At 59.8% G+C, this 15,847-nt stretch overlaps 2 protein-coding genes across 4 annotated transcripts in view; both read right to left on the bottom strand.

Annotated features, from left to right (window-relative positions):
* The window catches only part of ZNF385C (zinc finger protein 385C), a 43,343-nt gene that overhangs the window by 11,513 nt on the left and 15,983 nt on the right, over positions 1–15,847 (bottom strand). For all 3 annotated transcript variants that reach the window (XM_042887592.1, XM_042887594.1, XM_042887593.1), the window contains exon 3: positions 72–214. In XM_042887592.1, the coding sequence (XP_042743526.1) occupies positions 72–214 (143 nt within the window). The remainder of the gene's footprint in view (positions 1–71; positions 215–15,847) is intronic.
* CUNH17orf113 (chromosome unknown C17orf113 homolog) lies at positions 3,945–10,042 on the bottom strand. The gene is made up of 3 exons (XM_042887591.1): positions 9,830–10,042; positions 8,006–8,629; positions 3,945–6,055 (listed from the first exon to the last, which is right to left on the bottom strand). The coding sequence occupies exons 2-3, from the start codon at positions 8,516–8,518 to the stop codon at positions 4,523–4,525; spliced, it is 2,046 nt and encodes a 681-aa protein (XP_042743525.1). The 5' UTR covers positions 8,519–8,629; positions 9,830–10,042; the 3' UTR covers positions 3,945–4,522.

Genomic DNA, 15,847 nt, shown 5'->3' with positions numbered 1-15,847 from the left:
AAGTTGGAAGAGGGATCTTCAGGAGGTGCAGGGGAGGAGCTGCCCCCCCCCCCCCCCCCGCAGGCACTCACCGTGTTGAAGTTGGGGAAGAGGTTGAGCGGGGATGCGCCGTTGAGGCGGAAGGTCAGGAAGTGTTTGATGTCCAGCGGGGAGTGCAGCGGCCGCCCGGGGATCGGCAGCGATGCGAGGAGGGGGCTGCTGTGTCCAGAGGGACCTGGGGGCAGAGGGAGAGCAGCGTCAGCGCGGGGGGGTACGGCGTGTGTGGAGACGGGGCACAGGGAGCACCTGAGTGCTGCAATAGGGCGGGGGGTTACGGCCCACGCTGTGCACAGGTGTGGGATTCGGGGTGCCCCGGCTCTGCCCCTCCGCTGCTATATTGGGTGGAACCCCCCCGCGCCCCCCCGTGCAGCGCAGCCGCCCCCAGGCTCAGCTCTGCCGGCTGCCTCGCATCTTCCCCCGCACCATTGTGAGCTCCGGCTGCCAGGTAAAAATAGAGCGGGTATTAATAATATTCTGTTTTAAAGAAAACACCATGGGGACGGGGGGGACCTGGGGGGACAGCAGTGCCCAGACAGCAGCTTTCTGTGCGGCCACCCCCAGCCCTGACCCTTTCCTCCCCCCACCGTGGGCTGGGATGGGGCTGAGGAGTGGAGGAGAATCAATACATCAACAAAAGAATAAGATAAAATGAAATACATTAAAAAAGGTTTCAGAACGCTGTGATCCATAAAGGCCCATTCACATCCCACCCAGCCCCACACCTTCTCCCTCCCGCAGCCCATCTCACAGCCTGGGCTGAGGACAAGGCAGAAATTCTGGTTTTTATTTTCTTTTTTCCTGCTCCTTTTCCGCCCCATCTGTGGGGCTTTGCTCCGCTGGGGGTCACAGCTCTGTGCTCAGCCCTCCCACCCTTACAGCAGGGGAAGCAGAAAGCTCTGCTAGGAGGGGATGCATCAGGAGAGGGATGGCAGCGTCCCTCACCCACCACCCCCCAGCAGCTCTTGGTGCTCTCTGGTGGGGAGCAGGTTGGCACCGAAATAAAAATCTGAAATTCAAAGTTTGGGTGATTTTCTGAATTTCCGAGCAATGCTTGCAGTCCTGAGGGCAAAAACGACCTCTTTCTGGGAGAGCGCACACGGCCGCTCCTTCATCTGCGCGGAGCAGCCCCTGAGTCAGCCTTGACTGCGGGGGAAATTCACATTTTGCTTCATCGGGCGTGCATTGATCGAGTTAATTCCAGAGTCACCCAGAAGGGAAATCTGTGAAACTGCCCACAAATAAATAAATAAAACAGCAGAGGCAACGAGGGAGCAGCAAAAGGCAGCGGGAACAGCTGAGCAATGCATCATTAACCTTCTGGGCCACGAAGCCGTACTTCTGCCTCACATCCCTGGGGATGCAGAGCCCCACGCTCAGGACCCGACCCCCGAGGCCCCCAGAATACAACACGGCCCCAACTGCGCCGCAGCAGCTGCTCCATGGAGGTGCTCAGAATGCTTGGCTTTGTCAGTGCGCTTTGCGTTGGTTGTGCTGGTCCTAAGATGCACCTGACATGGCATGTAACACTGGGGCCAACAATGGGGAGTGAACCCAGAGCCTCAGCCTCACTGCAGGCAACGGAGCAAGCGGGGTCTGCAGCTCCGCCAGCACCAACAGTGCCGGTGCAACCCATGTGCTGGTGACAGTGAGCTCAGCAAAGCCACAGTCCCAAATGGGAGGCTAACACAGGTGGGACGGGGGGAAGATCAGGAGTGAAAGAGATCGGGAAGCCCCAGAGCCCCCGAGGTGGGAGGAGCAGGAGGGATCGCAACCTTCCATCCCCAACTGGAGCAGCAGCACCACAGGGAATGGCAAACAGCCTCAGACTGTGCTGTGCAGCACCTGGTGAGGAGTGGGGCCGTGTGGGAGAGGGCACGAGGCCATGGTGGCAATGGGAGCAATGGCAACACCCAGCAAAGGCAGAGCTGCAGCGGGAGCTGCATCGCTGAAGAGGAGAAAAGAGGAAAGTAATCACACTACATGGGGACAGAGTCACCGCCAGCTGCAGTCTGCTAAAACCTCAGGGGGTCACAACAGCAGGAGGGCTGCACGCATGGGGCAGGCAGGCGAGCAGCACAGCCACAGCTCCAGGGTGAGCAGAGCTCCTGGGCCCGACCCGGGGGCCCACACAGTGCTGGGGTCACTCCCCCAAGGTCGCAGGGCCGCAGCTCTCACCTTACCTTTGCTGCAGGGCAGATTCCAGCAGCACCTGTGGGCTGTATTTTTAGGTATTAATTAGACACTCAGTTAAGGGGATTTGCTTCGGTGAGAGCAGTGGGACCTTCGGGTCTGTCTAGGGTGACACGACCTTACCCGAGGGGACGGGCACGGCCGTGGCAGGGGCTGGCAGCCCTGTGCTCAGCCGGCAGCTCCGAGCGGCACCGTCCCCAATGAGCACCGAGTTTCTGCCTCCCCGGAGCGGGCAGAGGACGCCCGCAGTGCGCGCTGCTCCTCCTGGCGCTGCTCGGGAGCGCTCCCAAAGCGCCGACGGAAGGAGGGCAGCGACGTAATCCTGGTTCCCAGCACAAACACCAGAGAGAGGCTGTGCCCCGCTCCCCAGCTGTATTTCTAGGTGTAGCGCTGAGGACCCGCAGCACCACGGATGCCGGATGCCCTCAGAGCCCCCCGCGCTCCTCAGCACCGCCCCTCGGAGATGGGAGCCCCGGCAGGGGGGGGGAAGGCCGGGCGCTGGCGCTGCATCTCGGGGACGCGGCCCCCAAGGCAGCAGCGCTGCCGGTCTGTTCCCACCGGGAGGAGCTGCCGAGGAGCCGCGGGATGGCAGCTGGCCTGGGGTCTGCACCGGGCAGATGGAGACAGGTGCTGTTCGTTCGCACAGCAGCAGTCTGGCTCCCGCTGCCCTGCTAGGTGTTCTCAGCAAATTTCGGTGGCGTCTCAAATTCCTCACCCGGGGCTTTAAAAGCTTTTTGTCTCCGGCCAAGCGTGGACTGAATGCGCTCCAGCTCTTTCCAGGGGCTCGCCGGGGAACGCACGTGAGCGCTGCCGGTGCCAGGGCTGCAGGCAGGAGAGCGGCGAGGGATGCGGCACCGCCTCGGCCCGGACTGCGGGAACACGGCGGCGGCACCGCGCCCGTCTCCCCCAGCACTGAAAGCAGCAAAGCTGCGCAAACCGGTGCTGCCCCCACCGTGCGGGGCTTCTGTCCCCCGACCCACAGCCGCAGCCCCGTCTCGGAACGGCCCCGCGAGCTGCAGCGTCACAACGACGGGACGCTTCGGAATGCTGCTTTGAGTTTGTTGCAAACGAAAATCACCAAAAGCATCTTTTCATCCCATCCCTGCAGAGACACCCCTCTAAGTTAAGTCAAAAACAAAGTTTTGCTCACTTACTGGTGAGGAACGGGTAAGAGCAAAAGCAAATAAATACACCCGGGCTGAGGGTTAAAGGACCCCTTTCTGCACGGCTGCAGAGCACTCGGGGCACAGTGGGCACTCCTTGCACAACGCTGTTTTGAAAAGAGAAAGGAATTCACCACGGGTTCTTTTTGGACCCCACTCATAACTCATTCTGTCACTGTTAGATATCTTTAAACGCTAAGAAAGTCGTGTGGGAACTGCTGAATCACGGCCTGAACCTCTGACTGAACACAGGTGCAGGCAATTCAGCTGTGCCACCGGAGCGGATGGAGCCTGGCTGCACCTCTGCCAGACCCTGCTTAAGAGCTGACTGCCAGGGGGGAAGGATCTCTGCTGGAGGTGGCTCCTCTTGGAGTTTTCTGTGTGAGCCCAGGACAAGGGAAGGCTTTCCATTCATTCTTCTTTGGTGCGCTCAAGGTTTAGCCTAGCTTTCCTGTGTATTTCTTAATTATAACATCTGTCTATTCATTGATATACAAAAGTTAAGGTAGATCTTTTAATATATATTTATATATATTTTTATATATATCTACATACACGTATGTACAAATGATGCATTTAAGAGTCACTGTTTCCTCGGCGATCACAGCATCATCGACATCGTTGCTTCTGAAATGATCAGGACTCGATGCTGCTGTTGAAACGTGGTGCTCTGTGGGTGAGGACACCTACGAGGCAGCACTGCACCCCGCGGGGCTTCGTGCAGGGATGCACTGCCTTCCTGCATTCCTCCTCAAGGCTCCAAAATAACAAACATCAGATATTTTTGCAGAGTATTACAGAAAAGCTGCCAGGAACTGTTGTGCAAAGGCAATGTGAGCTCGAGAAGATCTGCTTTCATCTCCGATCATAAAACGAAAGCCAAAGCCCCGGAAAGCCCTGACAGCGTGGTGGGATGTGAGCCGTGGTGACACCAACAGGAGCCCCCCTGACTGTAATGCCAGGCCAACCCAGATGTGAATTCAGGCGATGAAGGAAGGGGCGGCAGTGGGACCAGCATCTGGTACCAACGGTGGTCGGCACCTCTGTGGTGACGACGGCGCGGCGGTGACGTCTGGGGCTGCTGTAAGGCTGGCTCCTGCCTGCAGGGCTCTGTGTCCGCTGCCCACCAGTCACTTCACCTGTGTCTTGATGAAGCCGGACTCCCTCATGCTCTCATAGTACTCGATGGCCAGCGCAAAGTCAAACTCATCGATGGCCGGCCCGTCGATGGCGATCTTCATGAGGTTGGAGAGCCCCTCGTCCTTGGTGCGGCGCGACCGGCTGCGCTTCAGCAGCTCCCGGCCCCGGCTGATCTTCTTGGCGAGCACCGAACCCAGCGGCAAGGCCAAGGCGATGGCTGCGAGGACAGCGAAGTCCGGGAAGAGCTCGTGCATCTCGGAGCTGCTGTAGACCAGCTTGACGCAGAGGTCCCTGAAGGACAGCTGGCTGAGGCTGAAGACGATCCGCTTGAAGAGGGGGAAGTCGCTCAGCGCCCTCTCGCTGACCACCACCTGCGAATACGCCTGCAGGAGGAAGTTCAGCTCGCTGACCCCATAGGCGCCAATGTCCTCCAGAGTCTGGGGGTAGCACTTGGGGTTGAAGATGGCCGAGAAGGAGCTGACGGCCTCCAGGACACCGCTGGGGAACCTGTCCAGCAGGCTGCCCCGCACGCTCTCCAGGTAGGAGTCCTTCAGGTGCTCAAAGTGCCTCAGGTGCCCCGGGGAGCAGTTGGCCAACTCCACACCCTTGTAGTAGAGCCGGCTCTCGCCCTCCCGCTCGCCCTGCGGGTGCTCAGTCATGGCGCTGAGGAACTCCTGCAGGTTCTGGCCACTGGAGCCCTTCTGAGCCTGCAGGGTGGTGGCTGTGGCGGAGACGATGGGCTTCAGGATGGAGAGGTCGAAGTCCTCGATCTGGAAGAAGCGGCTGAGTTTCTGGAAGATGGGGAGGACGTCCAGCAGGATCTTGGTGAAGGCCACAAAGTGGAACTTCTTGAGCTCCTGGCAGAGGCCGAGGGCCACGGGCGACCGCTCCGCCTCACTTTCCAGCAGCAGCACCAGCGTGGGCCACGAGGAGTCGATGGCCTCCACGGCTGGGAAGATGGAAGTCCAGCAGATGGCCCTGGGGCTGCCGAGGTCAATCTCGCAGAGGTCCAGAACGCTCCACAGCTCCTGCAGCCCGCTGCTTTCCCCCGTGGGGCTGGAGTAGAGCCTGTAGATGGCGTCCACCGTGGTCTCGTACTTCTGGAGGTACTCGATGCTGAGGCTGCTGTGGGTGGGCAGCAGGGAGCTGCCGTGGGACAGGCAGTGCATCTCGGTGAGCAGTGGGCAGAGCGAGCTCAGCGCAGTGCCGGCCCCGCCGCGCCGCTCAGCCCCCAGCGATGCGCTGTGGGCACTCAGCCAGGTGAGCTTCACGGCCGGGATGCCGAAGGCGCGCAGCACCTCACCCACTTTGCCCGTCACCGTGGCGGCCTCGCCGGCCGGCAGCTCAAAGCTACCCAGGAAGGTGGCAGAGGTCTGCCCGCTGCAGGGGGACACGGTGGTGCTGAACACGGCCAGGCTGCGCTGCTCCATTGCGTCCACCGTCTCATCCACCACCAGCCCGACAAACGGCGAGGCCTTGATGCGGTGCCGGTCCTCGTTGTGCAGGACCTTGGCCATCGCTGCCTGAGGCAGTGAAGGGTGCGCAGGGCAGGAAGGAGGGAGAGAGAAATACAAATGATCTTTAAAGGCACGTGGGAGAGGCACAGCGCCTGTAGCAAAATGAGCTGCACGGCATCCGAACTGGGATCGCCCCAAAGGCGATGGGAGCCCCAGCACTGAGGGCAGCCACAAGCACGTGCTCGGCTCCCGCTGGCATCAAAGCACCTGAGTGTGTGCCTTCAAAGCCAAGTGCTGCCCAGGGGAATCGAAGCCCATTTGCTCACAGTTCAAGCTGCTCACTGATTCAGACAGGGATCTTAAACTCAAGTACCTAAAAATTGCACTAAAAACCAGAGTGCAGATATGGGCAAATTGTGTTTTTTTAGGAGCCACAGAAAGTCAATGGGGCATTGGCATTTTCAAACAGCAACTTCAAACACATGCTTGAAAACGGGGTGACAGAGCACCCTGGTCCAGATGACAGTATTTCCCTAAACTGTTGCTTAAAGCACGGGTAACTCATTGCCTGCAGCCCTTTGGCACAGGAGTTTGGAGAACAGCTTTCTGGTGGGACGAGCCGTGGAAGCATCCCTGCCAACATCACAGACAGGCCGTGCTCCCATGCCCCCACATTGCTCACAACTCACTGGGGTTCATTTTCCCTCTGTTCCAAGTGCACAGCAACAGCACTGTGACGGCCGTTGAATCGCCCTGCAACAGCAGGTTATGTGACACTGCTGTCTGCAGACCTCAGAAGCAATTTCACTGTGATAATGCTGTGCAAGTTGTCCGTGCAAGTCAACCCCCCCGCTGGCAACAGCTTTCTCTGTTCTAATTTGCTGCCTGCCCTTTCCTCTGGCTGCAGCCCAAGCGCAGTTCAGCTCTGCAGTGCTGGCCACAAGCAGCCCCTCGATGCCCACCCTGCTCCCACCCCACATCCTAAGAGCTCCGAGACCCTGCCTGCCCCAGGAGCCCACAGAGGCACCAGAACTCCACTTCTTCAGCTGCAGCTCTGTCACTTCTGTGCTTTACAGGCAAAGCACAGTTGGGAGCAGCAATAAAACTTCACAGCATCCCTTCCTTCACTCCATTTTACCCACTTGGTGGAAATGCCTCTGCTTTGTGGGGAGGACTTCATTACGTGCGCAAATGCTGAGAGCTGTGCTCCAGGCCGAGAAATCTAACGAGCAGATTTAGCCAATCTGCAGCCAAGTAGCTCTTCCTATAACTAAAAAGCCTGGCAACCCCCCCAAGCTTCACTAAAAAATTAATTTGATTTTAACAGGCATGAAGCGCTTGGAAAATTAAGAAAATCCTCTCTGGCCACTTAATCTTTTTGATCACTCAGTTTAAGGCAAAAAAGGAAAATCCCGTGTGTTCCTGTGCTAACTGAAGTCTGCGCCTTCCCCCTCGGCGCTGCCTCGCAGGGGCCGCATCTCTCCCTGCACACACGCGGCCACGACCTTCAACGGCCCCACTGCTTTCTCTAGGCTCTCCATGCCCTGCTTGGTCACAGCAGGGAATGACGCTAACCAGATGCCGTGTTAATACACAAGGATGTAATATGGAGGCACCGCCTGCAGTCTGCACCAGCAGCACCGGGGAGCAGGAGTGCTGCCTGGCTGTGCCACCCGCCCCTGGGCAGAACACACGAGGAGCAGCAGGGACACGCTCCAGCTCTGCGAGGAGCACCGGCACTCTGCACGGCCTCACATGAAGGCTGCTCCCTGCAGTCCTCGCTGCAAAAACTTTTGCCTTTGGTGCCGGTGGGCAGAGCCCGCATCTGCCTCAAACCCTCCTGTGGGACGGAGCACGTGAAGGCTCCTGCCTGTGCACATGGCACAAGGAGCCGCGGGCGATGCTCGGCGCACTCAGGGTGCCACACAGCTCCTGGCGCGGGCACTGAACCGCCCTGTGAGCACCGCGGGCAGCCCCAACACCATGGGGATGACGCAGGAGACCCGTGCTACACACCTGCATGTCGCGGAGGCTGCCGGCGTGGTAGCGCTCGCTGTGCTCGGAGGCGAGCAGCGCCTGGCACAGGTTAAACTTCTGCAGGTCCAGCAGCGAGGAGCACTTCTCATCCAGGATCTCCTCCTTGGCCATCCAATACACCGTGGTGAGGACGGCCACCTTGGCCGGGTTCACCTCCACCTTCAGCACTGAGCGCAGCTCTGGCTGCCCGCGGGCCTCGCAGGGCGGCTGCTCCCGATTGACGGCCAGCGCCTGGCGGTGTGCACCTGATGTGACGTGCCGCAGCAGCGCGTGCCGCTGGAAGTTGTCCGTGCCCACGGTGAAGGCGTTCTCTGCTTTGCCGTGTTTGTTCTTCACCAGCGCCTGCCGACACTCTACGCAAAACATGAGTTTCCTCTCATAGTCAAACTCCAGCCAGGTAAACTCTTCCTTCCAGTGCTCATTGAAATAGCGCTTACACTTTTTATTGGAATTGGAAGTTTCCCCGGCCGGCTTTTTCCCCGGAGGCACCATGCTGCTGTGGCGGGGAAACCAAAGGCTACGGCTGAACTGAGACGTGCCTTGGAGGAGCAGCCTCTACATTTAATTGGGTAAGGAAGGTCTAGTACCACTTTCCTGGTTTGACTGGAGATGAAAGAGACACAAGGGGAAAGGGATTAGGGCCCTCACAGTGCGCAAGCTTTTGGTAATTGTTTGCTCTTGCTGGAGAACCAAAGTTGGGGGGGAGGGGGGACACAGACATTCCATGGTGAGTCATCAGTGCAAGCCACGAAGTCAGCGCAACTCACTGAGAAGCCCGTGAGGGATTTGGTTTATTCCTACAGAACAAAACCCCCGTGGGCTGGAGCCTTTCCCACAGCCACCACAGGAAGCACCGAGATTTGGGTGTCAGAGCCCCTGGGTGCTGCAAAACATCCTTCATCCATTGGGCGAGGAAGGGCTGAGCTGCCTCCTGCCTGCAGCACTGCCAGGGCTCCCAGCAGGTGCACAGAGCTCCACGCAATCACCTGCATCACGTAGCTGCTGGCTTTGTTCCCTCTGAGCCAGCCATCCCTGTGCAGCACGGGGCAGCTGTGGGCACCCAGGGGACAACTCCCAGTGCCGGGTGATCCTGTGCAAAGTTGCAGCATCACCCACAAAGAGAACCTGCTCTGCAGTCTGTTCATTAGGAAACAGAAGGGGGTTCCCATGCGGAGCCAAAGCCAGGACCCGTCTTGCTAAATGTTCCCTCTGCACCTGGCAGGGCAGGCCTGCTGGCTGCTTCCTGGCTGTCTTGGCCCTGGTGGCCCCACGCAGTCCCCAACATCTGCCCCAAACCAGGCAGGCATCCATCCCAGCGCCCGGGTTGCGCCGTCCCTCTGTCCAAGCTGCACCCACACACCCGGCCCAGGAAAAACTCCTCCCGTGGAAAGAGAAGCGCACATCTCCCAGCGATGAGCCCGGGGGGCGCAGCGCCGTGGGGCAGCGCGGGGGGCGGTGCGGGGGCTGCAGGAGCCGCGGCCACGTCCCGCCCGGCAGGCAGCGGGGCGGCCCTCGCTCAGTTACGGCTGCGCTTCCCCAGGAGGCGGCGGCGCTGGGGCTGTCGGCACCGCACCCCGCTGCTGCACGTGCTGCTCCCCCAGGAGCGCCGGCCGCAAGGAAGTTCGGGCAGGGTTGCGCTGCCAGCATCACTGCAGCGACGCTCGCGGCCCGGTCCCGCAGCCCCGGCCGTGCCCTGCGATGCCTGCCCGGCTCCGGGCAGAGCTGCTCCGAGTGCGAGCAGAGCCGCATGCAACTCCCCCGGCCCACGGCCCCGCACACCCACCGCCCTCTACAAATACGTACCATGGAGCCGCTGCCATGAGCTTTGGGGCGAGGGGGGTGGAAAACTTCCCAGAATTTGTTTTTTAAATAGGAGAAGACAAAAAAATGCAATTAAAAGAACAAACGAACAAACACAAAAACCAAACAACGCTAAGCCAAAAAAAAAAAAAAAAAAAGTCAAAGAAGGCGAAAGAGGCCCCGACCCCGGCCGCGGGACGAAGCGGCGCAGCCCCCGCCCCGCCGGGTTCCGCTCGGTGCACGGGGCGGGCGCTGCGCGGCCCCGAGCGCGGCGGCTGCGGGAACAAAGCCGCGGTCACGGCAGCGCGGCAGCAGCCATCTTGCGGTGAGAGCCGCCCGCTCCGGGAGCCGACGGCGGCAGTGGCCACTAGCGGCGGCGGGGACGGGAAGGCCGCGTGGCGGCGGCCGTGGCGGTGTCACGGCGATGGGCCGCGGCCCCGGGGATGGGGAACGGCGGGCGCGCTCCTGCGAGACCGATGGAGCGGAGGGGCGGTGGGCCGGGGGCTGCGCGGAGCGCGGATGCGAGCGGCAGGGTGGGCGCGGCGGCCCTCGGGCCCCGCGGAGCACCGGGCAGACGCGGGCGCGATGCCTTCGCTCACGCCGGAGCTCCGCCGAGCCCCGTTCTTGCTGCGGAGCCGCGGGGCGGGGCAGCACCCAGCCGAACCTCTTTCCACCTTCGGCACAGGTGCAGCTTAAAACACCTCAGCTTCTCCCCAAAAAAGGATTCTCTGCCACCCTCTCTGTCCCCAAACGTGACTCCGAAGAACAGAGAGCCCGCAGGGCCACCGAAGGGACGCCCCGTGCCCGGTGCGCGGAGGATGCCGTGCAGTGCATCCGGATCAGCGCTGCTCTGAGCACGGCTGCAGCACCGGGGAGGGGACGTCAGGTGAATTCCTTTCCCCGGGCTCCTCACGGACCCCGCGGCAATTCGCTCCTTCTGCGCCCAGGACATTCCTGCCCGCCGCCGTGGCTCGTTAATGCTCACAGGAATGGGGTGAAACCGGAGACCCGTCTTCCGGGCTGAAATATGCACTATTTATTCTTGCGCTAATGCAAGAGTGAAAAGAGGACTTAAGGTTTTTAATCAGTTTTTAGGCACCAGGCTGCCGCATCCCTGCTTTGCGGTGGTCGGAGCCAGCCCTGCTGGCGGGGATGCGCGGCAACCTGCGGGTCGGGCACTGACGTCCCATGGGCAGGAGCAGCAGTAATTGTTTTGCCCTTTGGTTTTGCATAGAGAGTGCGGGGGTCAGAAGTCAATCACGATATTTCCATTCCCTCTATGAAGCTACAGAAGGCTGCATTTGATGCACTCACTGCTGTTCTCTCCCTGTGACATCCAGGCTGGCAGGCAGGTGACCCCTCCGGCAGCCCCACTGCCCATCAGATGGAGCTTCCATCCTCACACGGAGCCCGCAGAGACAAAACCGAACCAAAGTGCCCAACAGAACCAAGTATCAGAGCTGCTGCTGGGCTGCGGGGCGGACAGGGCCAGCTCCAACCCCACGCCCTGTTGCCGCTTCCCCTATAGCTCTCTTTTCCCCTGCAGCTTTTTCCTTTTCCTTTTTTTTTTTTTTCACCTATAAGAAGCTGAGCAGAAGAAACTGAAAAACCAACCGTATCACCCCCGAAAGATCTTAAATCCCTGGGGCCAGGCACATGTATGAGATTTTTATTTCCTTCTATGCATTAAGATCTTTAAACTCATCTCTTGGGAATGACTCGTGCCTTGGGAGCGGGGCAGAGGAGCTGCTCGTGCTCCCAAAGCTGCCAACAGCAATGAGCTCCAACCCCTTTGGGAGCCCGGCCCCGTGCCCCCGATCCAACCCCAGCCCTGGAGGACCACGGGGCAGAGGGCGAGGAGCCCTGCAGCTCCCAGACCCCCCTCAGCAGCACAGCACCGGGACGCAGCCCCAGACCCCCCCTCCCGCACAAGGCACTGGGATGCAGCTGGGGCCCGGGGCAGCAGAGCGCTGAGGAGTGGGGAGCGCTGCAGCATCCCTCGGCACCCGGAGGTGGTGACAGTTCAATTTAATTTCTGCTGTGCACGGAGGAGGAAGGAAAGCTGCAGAGAAGCCTCGGCCTTGTGTAGGAGCGAGCCACCCCTGCGAGGGAATCGGCTCAGAGCCGTGTCAGCTCAGACAAATGAGGAACTCGCCCGTAACCCCAGGCTGTGCCCTGGCAGGATCCGCGCTCTCCCAGCATCACTGCGGTGGGGCTGAAGGGTCACAGGAGGAGCGGGCAACTCGGCTCAGGGCTTCGCAGTGTTCCCTGCCGTGCCCCAACCCCCACAGCGCTCAGACACGCAAGGCTGCGGTTCTCCTGTCAGGGCACTTGTAGCACTGCTGTGGGCACCGGGACCTCGCAGGAGGGTCTGGGTTGGTTGCTGGGCCCCAGAGAGCAGCACGAGGGGCTGGGAAGCAGCGGGAGCCCCTGAGCTACCCACACAGGGACCCACAGCCCAACCTCTGCAGCCTCACGGGATGCCGCCTCCTTTCCTCATCACAGCTCCTGCTGCCTGACTCGATCTGGCAGGGAATGAGCCTTGGGGTGAACCCAGCTGACATGGCTGCAGTGTGTGGGAACGGCCCAGACAGGCGCTGTGTCAAAGGGAGGACAGCACTGAGTGCTCCCACCACCCCCAGACAGCTGGAGAAGGGGCTGGCGGTTCCAAATCCAGCTCAGGTGGATGCCCAGAGCCCCAGCTTGGTTCAGCCTTTATTCTGGGCACCGCTCACATCATAAAAATCCCAGCCGAGCCCAATTCATTACAGCCAGGGAGCAGCTGACAGAAACAGAAAGGAAGAAGAGATGCTCAAATTGATGCTTTCCCACCGTTGCAGTGAAATAACCAATTTGGAACAAATCATGGCCTCTCCTCTGCCATTTGAGCTGCCTCTGATCAGACACACATTTTTCATCACATGGCGCTTCCTCTCTAGCAGCAATTATTAAGATTTCTATTAATGAAGCACCTGCCCGGAGGCACCCCACCCCTCATGTGCTTATGACCCTTCACAGCACCTACGGGCACAAATGGGAGCAGAGGGATGAGAGCTCAGTGGGGTCAGAGATGTGCCCAGAGCACCAGTGGGAGGCGGCAGAGCCCAAAGCGGGGAAGAGCCCGCGCTGCCCTTGGCACCCCATACTTCCTTCCCTTTGTTGAAGGTCAGAGCCCCCAGCCCCCCCTGCTTTCTGCTTGCGGTGTTGTTCTGTAGCAGCCCCAAAACGGGGGCCGTCGTGTCTGCGCTGACAGCTGCAGAAGTGCATAACTCTCCTCTAAGTCTGCCCCGGGGCGAGCCTTGGTCACAGGCAATGTTTGGAAGCAGACGCACTCCCGTCATTATTTTTTAATTAGATTTTTATTTCCTACCGCTTGTATTTCACTGTAATTTCCGCCACTCCCACCCAGGCCGTGCTAATATAGCCACTTCGGGGAAGAGTGGGAACAGGCAGCCCACATGCCCCAGCATCCCGCGCCACAAAAGGAAAAACGGCGACCTGCGAGCAGCTCAGCCCCTGCACTAATTACAGCTTCGGGACATCGGAGGTGCTGGAACGGGCCATCAAAGCGCCGGCGCTGGCACAGAGGCTGCAGGAGCACCACCTGCATGGGAACCTCCAGAAGCTCACATCGGCCCGAAGCGCCCCCAGCAGCCCAGTCCTCCAAGTGAGCTGAGGGATGGTTACAAGCACGGTTTGCTTTCTTTTGGCTTTTGAAAAGCGAGCTCCCCCAGCTCAGTGTGGGACGCAGCAGGGCTCCCTGCACACAGCGCTGGGGGGGCTTTGCTCACCAGGATTCAGGAGGAGGAACCCAGCTGGGGCCCAGCACTGTGCTGCGATGGCAACGGCTGGGAGCAGCTGCAGATGTTTTCCACGGGAGATTTCTGAGTGAACCCCTAGGAATAAAGCAACTGCTGCACTGCTGGGAGAATTCACCCACAACACCCTCAGGAGAAGCAAAGTTCCACCATCTGGTGGAGAGGGCCCAGCACACAAAGCGTTCCTTGCTGTGCCACCGATGCACCCGGATCGGTTCTCTTCCACCAAACCCCGCCATGATGGCAGAGCAGCACCCAATGCCCGCTGCTGGAGGCGGGGACTTCCAGCTCCCAAGGAGAGTCAACACCCCAAGGAGAGCCAAGAGACCCTGCAATGCTCTCAGGCCGCAGTGCTCATGGCCTCGGAAGCAGCTGTGGGTTTGTCCCCATGGCAAGGGCTCCCAGAGCCAGGAGAGCTGCAGGCATGGACCGGAATGTGAGGAGAGCAGGGATGGGAAAAGCAGGAGGGCAGAATCCTGATTTAAAACTCAGCTTGCACATAACAAGAAAATAAAGAGTGGTGTTTAAATGTCAGCAGTCCCCTGAAGCAGGGAGCATTTTGCACCCCGACTGCGCACTGGAAGCTGCCATGGCTTCACAGCACAGCTTCTCTTTGCTCAGCGCGCGGAAATTCGGGGCGCTGTGGAGCTTTTGCTCATCCCCTGAGGCATCTGACCGTGGGGGTGGGAGCTCCCCAGGCTCCCCAGCACACACCTCTCACACCGCTGGGGGGCCCAGCGGACACCGGGCTGCTGGGGGGCTCCTTCCCCAGCTCTGCCACGGGGGTGCTCTGCAAACACACCCAGATGCTGTGGAAGAAAGAAGGAGAAAAAGCCACGTCAAATGAAATGCCCTACTATGGGAATGTGTACAGCCTGCGTGCGTCCCTCTGTCTCTGCTGCATTTCAGAGATTAAAATTAAAGCTTTTGTGGCTTTACAACGTTTCCTACATATTTGAGACCACGCGGCTGAAAGCAAGCTTTGCTTTTTTTCCTTGCCTTCTTTTTTTTTTTTCCTCAGTAACCCGCTTTGCCCAAGGAATGGTGTTCCAGATCCACACCCCGAGCGCTGCTTCGCGTTGCAGGAACACAGGGCAGGGCAGCGCACAGAGGAAGGACTGTTTCAAACTGTTAGAAAGATCAACGATCCGTCTGAGACAGCCGACAAGCAAAACCGTGGAGAGGAGCAGCCCCGTGGCCGAGCGCTGCCAGATGCACCGGGTCCAGAACTTCCGCCCTTCCGCTGGACTCGCTGCCCTCCGAACGCCCCAGACCCACCGAGCACGCGCCTCGTGTATATTAACACACACACACGTGTATATTAACCCGGGAACGCGAGTGCCTGGCGCAGGGCAGCAGGGGCTCGGCTCTGAGACCTCCACGCTGCGGTAATGACGGACCCCAAATCCCCACCCACGAATCCGTGCACAGAACGGGTGCGAGAGCAAAAGCGCTGCACTTCATCCATCGCCGAGACAGCCAACAACCGTCAGAGAGCCACAAACAGCACAGAGCCCTGCGAGCTTCGAACCGCATTCCCTGCTCTCCCCCCCCCCCCAGCCCCGCGCCCCGGGAAGGCAGCGGGTGAGACGGGGCTGAATGGCCAGCAGCCGGCGCTGACCCCGCGCACGGCAAGGACAAAGCACAGCCGTGCCAGCCCCAGTCTGCTCCTTCCTCTGTTTCGCAGCCCTGGGAAAAATCAATAAGATGCAGCGAATCCCACTCAGCTTGAATCCCACAAGTAATTAGGATTAGCAGGCTGAGAGCTGAAGAAACAAGGCTGCGTGTGTGTTGGGGCAGGGGAGCGGCGGGGCTGTGCGACACGGGGCTCGGATGCTTCAAAGGAAAGAACAGCTCTTAAATGGCGTTTCGGGCAGGATGGAAATGGGGAACAACGAGGATCTGATTTGCTTTGAAAGAAGAAAACGTAACGATGGCAATTAAGCGCGGCAAAGTCCCAGTGGGCGCAGCAGAGGGCATGGAAAGGGCCCTGCAGGTGAAGAGCTCAGCCTCAGCCGCCCCTGAGCCGCGGTGGCCGAAATTCCACCTATTTCTGTAGCTCTCTCCCAGCGGTAAATAATCCGCGTCAGTTTTTCACTACTGGGAGTTGAGCCTGTGGACAAAATGGCACCTGGAACAGAGCGCTCAAGCACAGCGGTGGCGGAGCGCTGCACCTGCAGGGCCCGGGCCATGCCCTCTGCTG

The sequence above is a fragment of the Lagopus leucura genome, unplaced genomic scaffold, assembly GCF_019238085.1.
Source record: "Lagopus leucura isolate 7727_CA_CO unplaced genomic scaffold, USGS_WTPT01 Super-Scaffold_100094, whole genome shotgun sequence".
NCBI classification, from domain to species: Eukaryota; Metazoa; Chordata; class Aves; order Galliformes; family Phasianidae; genus Lagopus; species Lagopus leucura.
This window is presented reverse-complemented; position numbering and strand designations above follow the sequence as displayed.

Coding starts and splice junctions, on each gene's coding strand:
- CUNH17orf113 (XM_042887591.1), bottom strand. CDS start 8,518: ATGGTGCCTCCGGGGAAAAAGCCGGCCGGGGAAACTTCCAATTCCAAT. Junction 6,056..8,005: donor GCAGCCTCCGCGACATGCAG/GTGTGTAGCACG, acceptor TCACTGCCTCAG/GCAGCGATGGCCAAGGTCCT.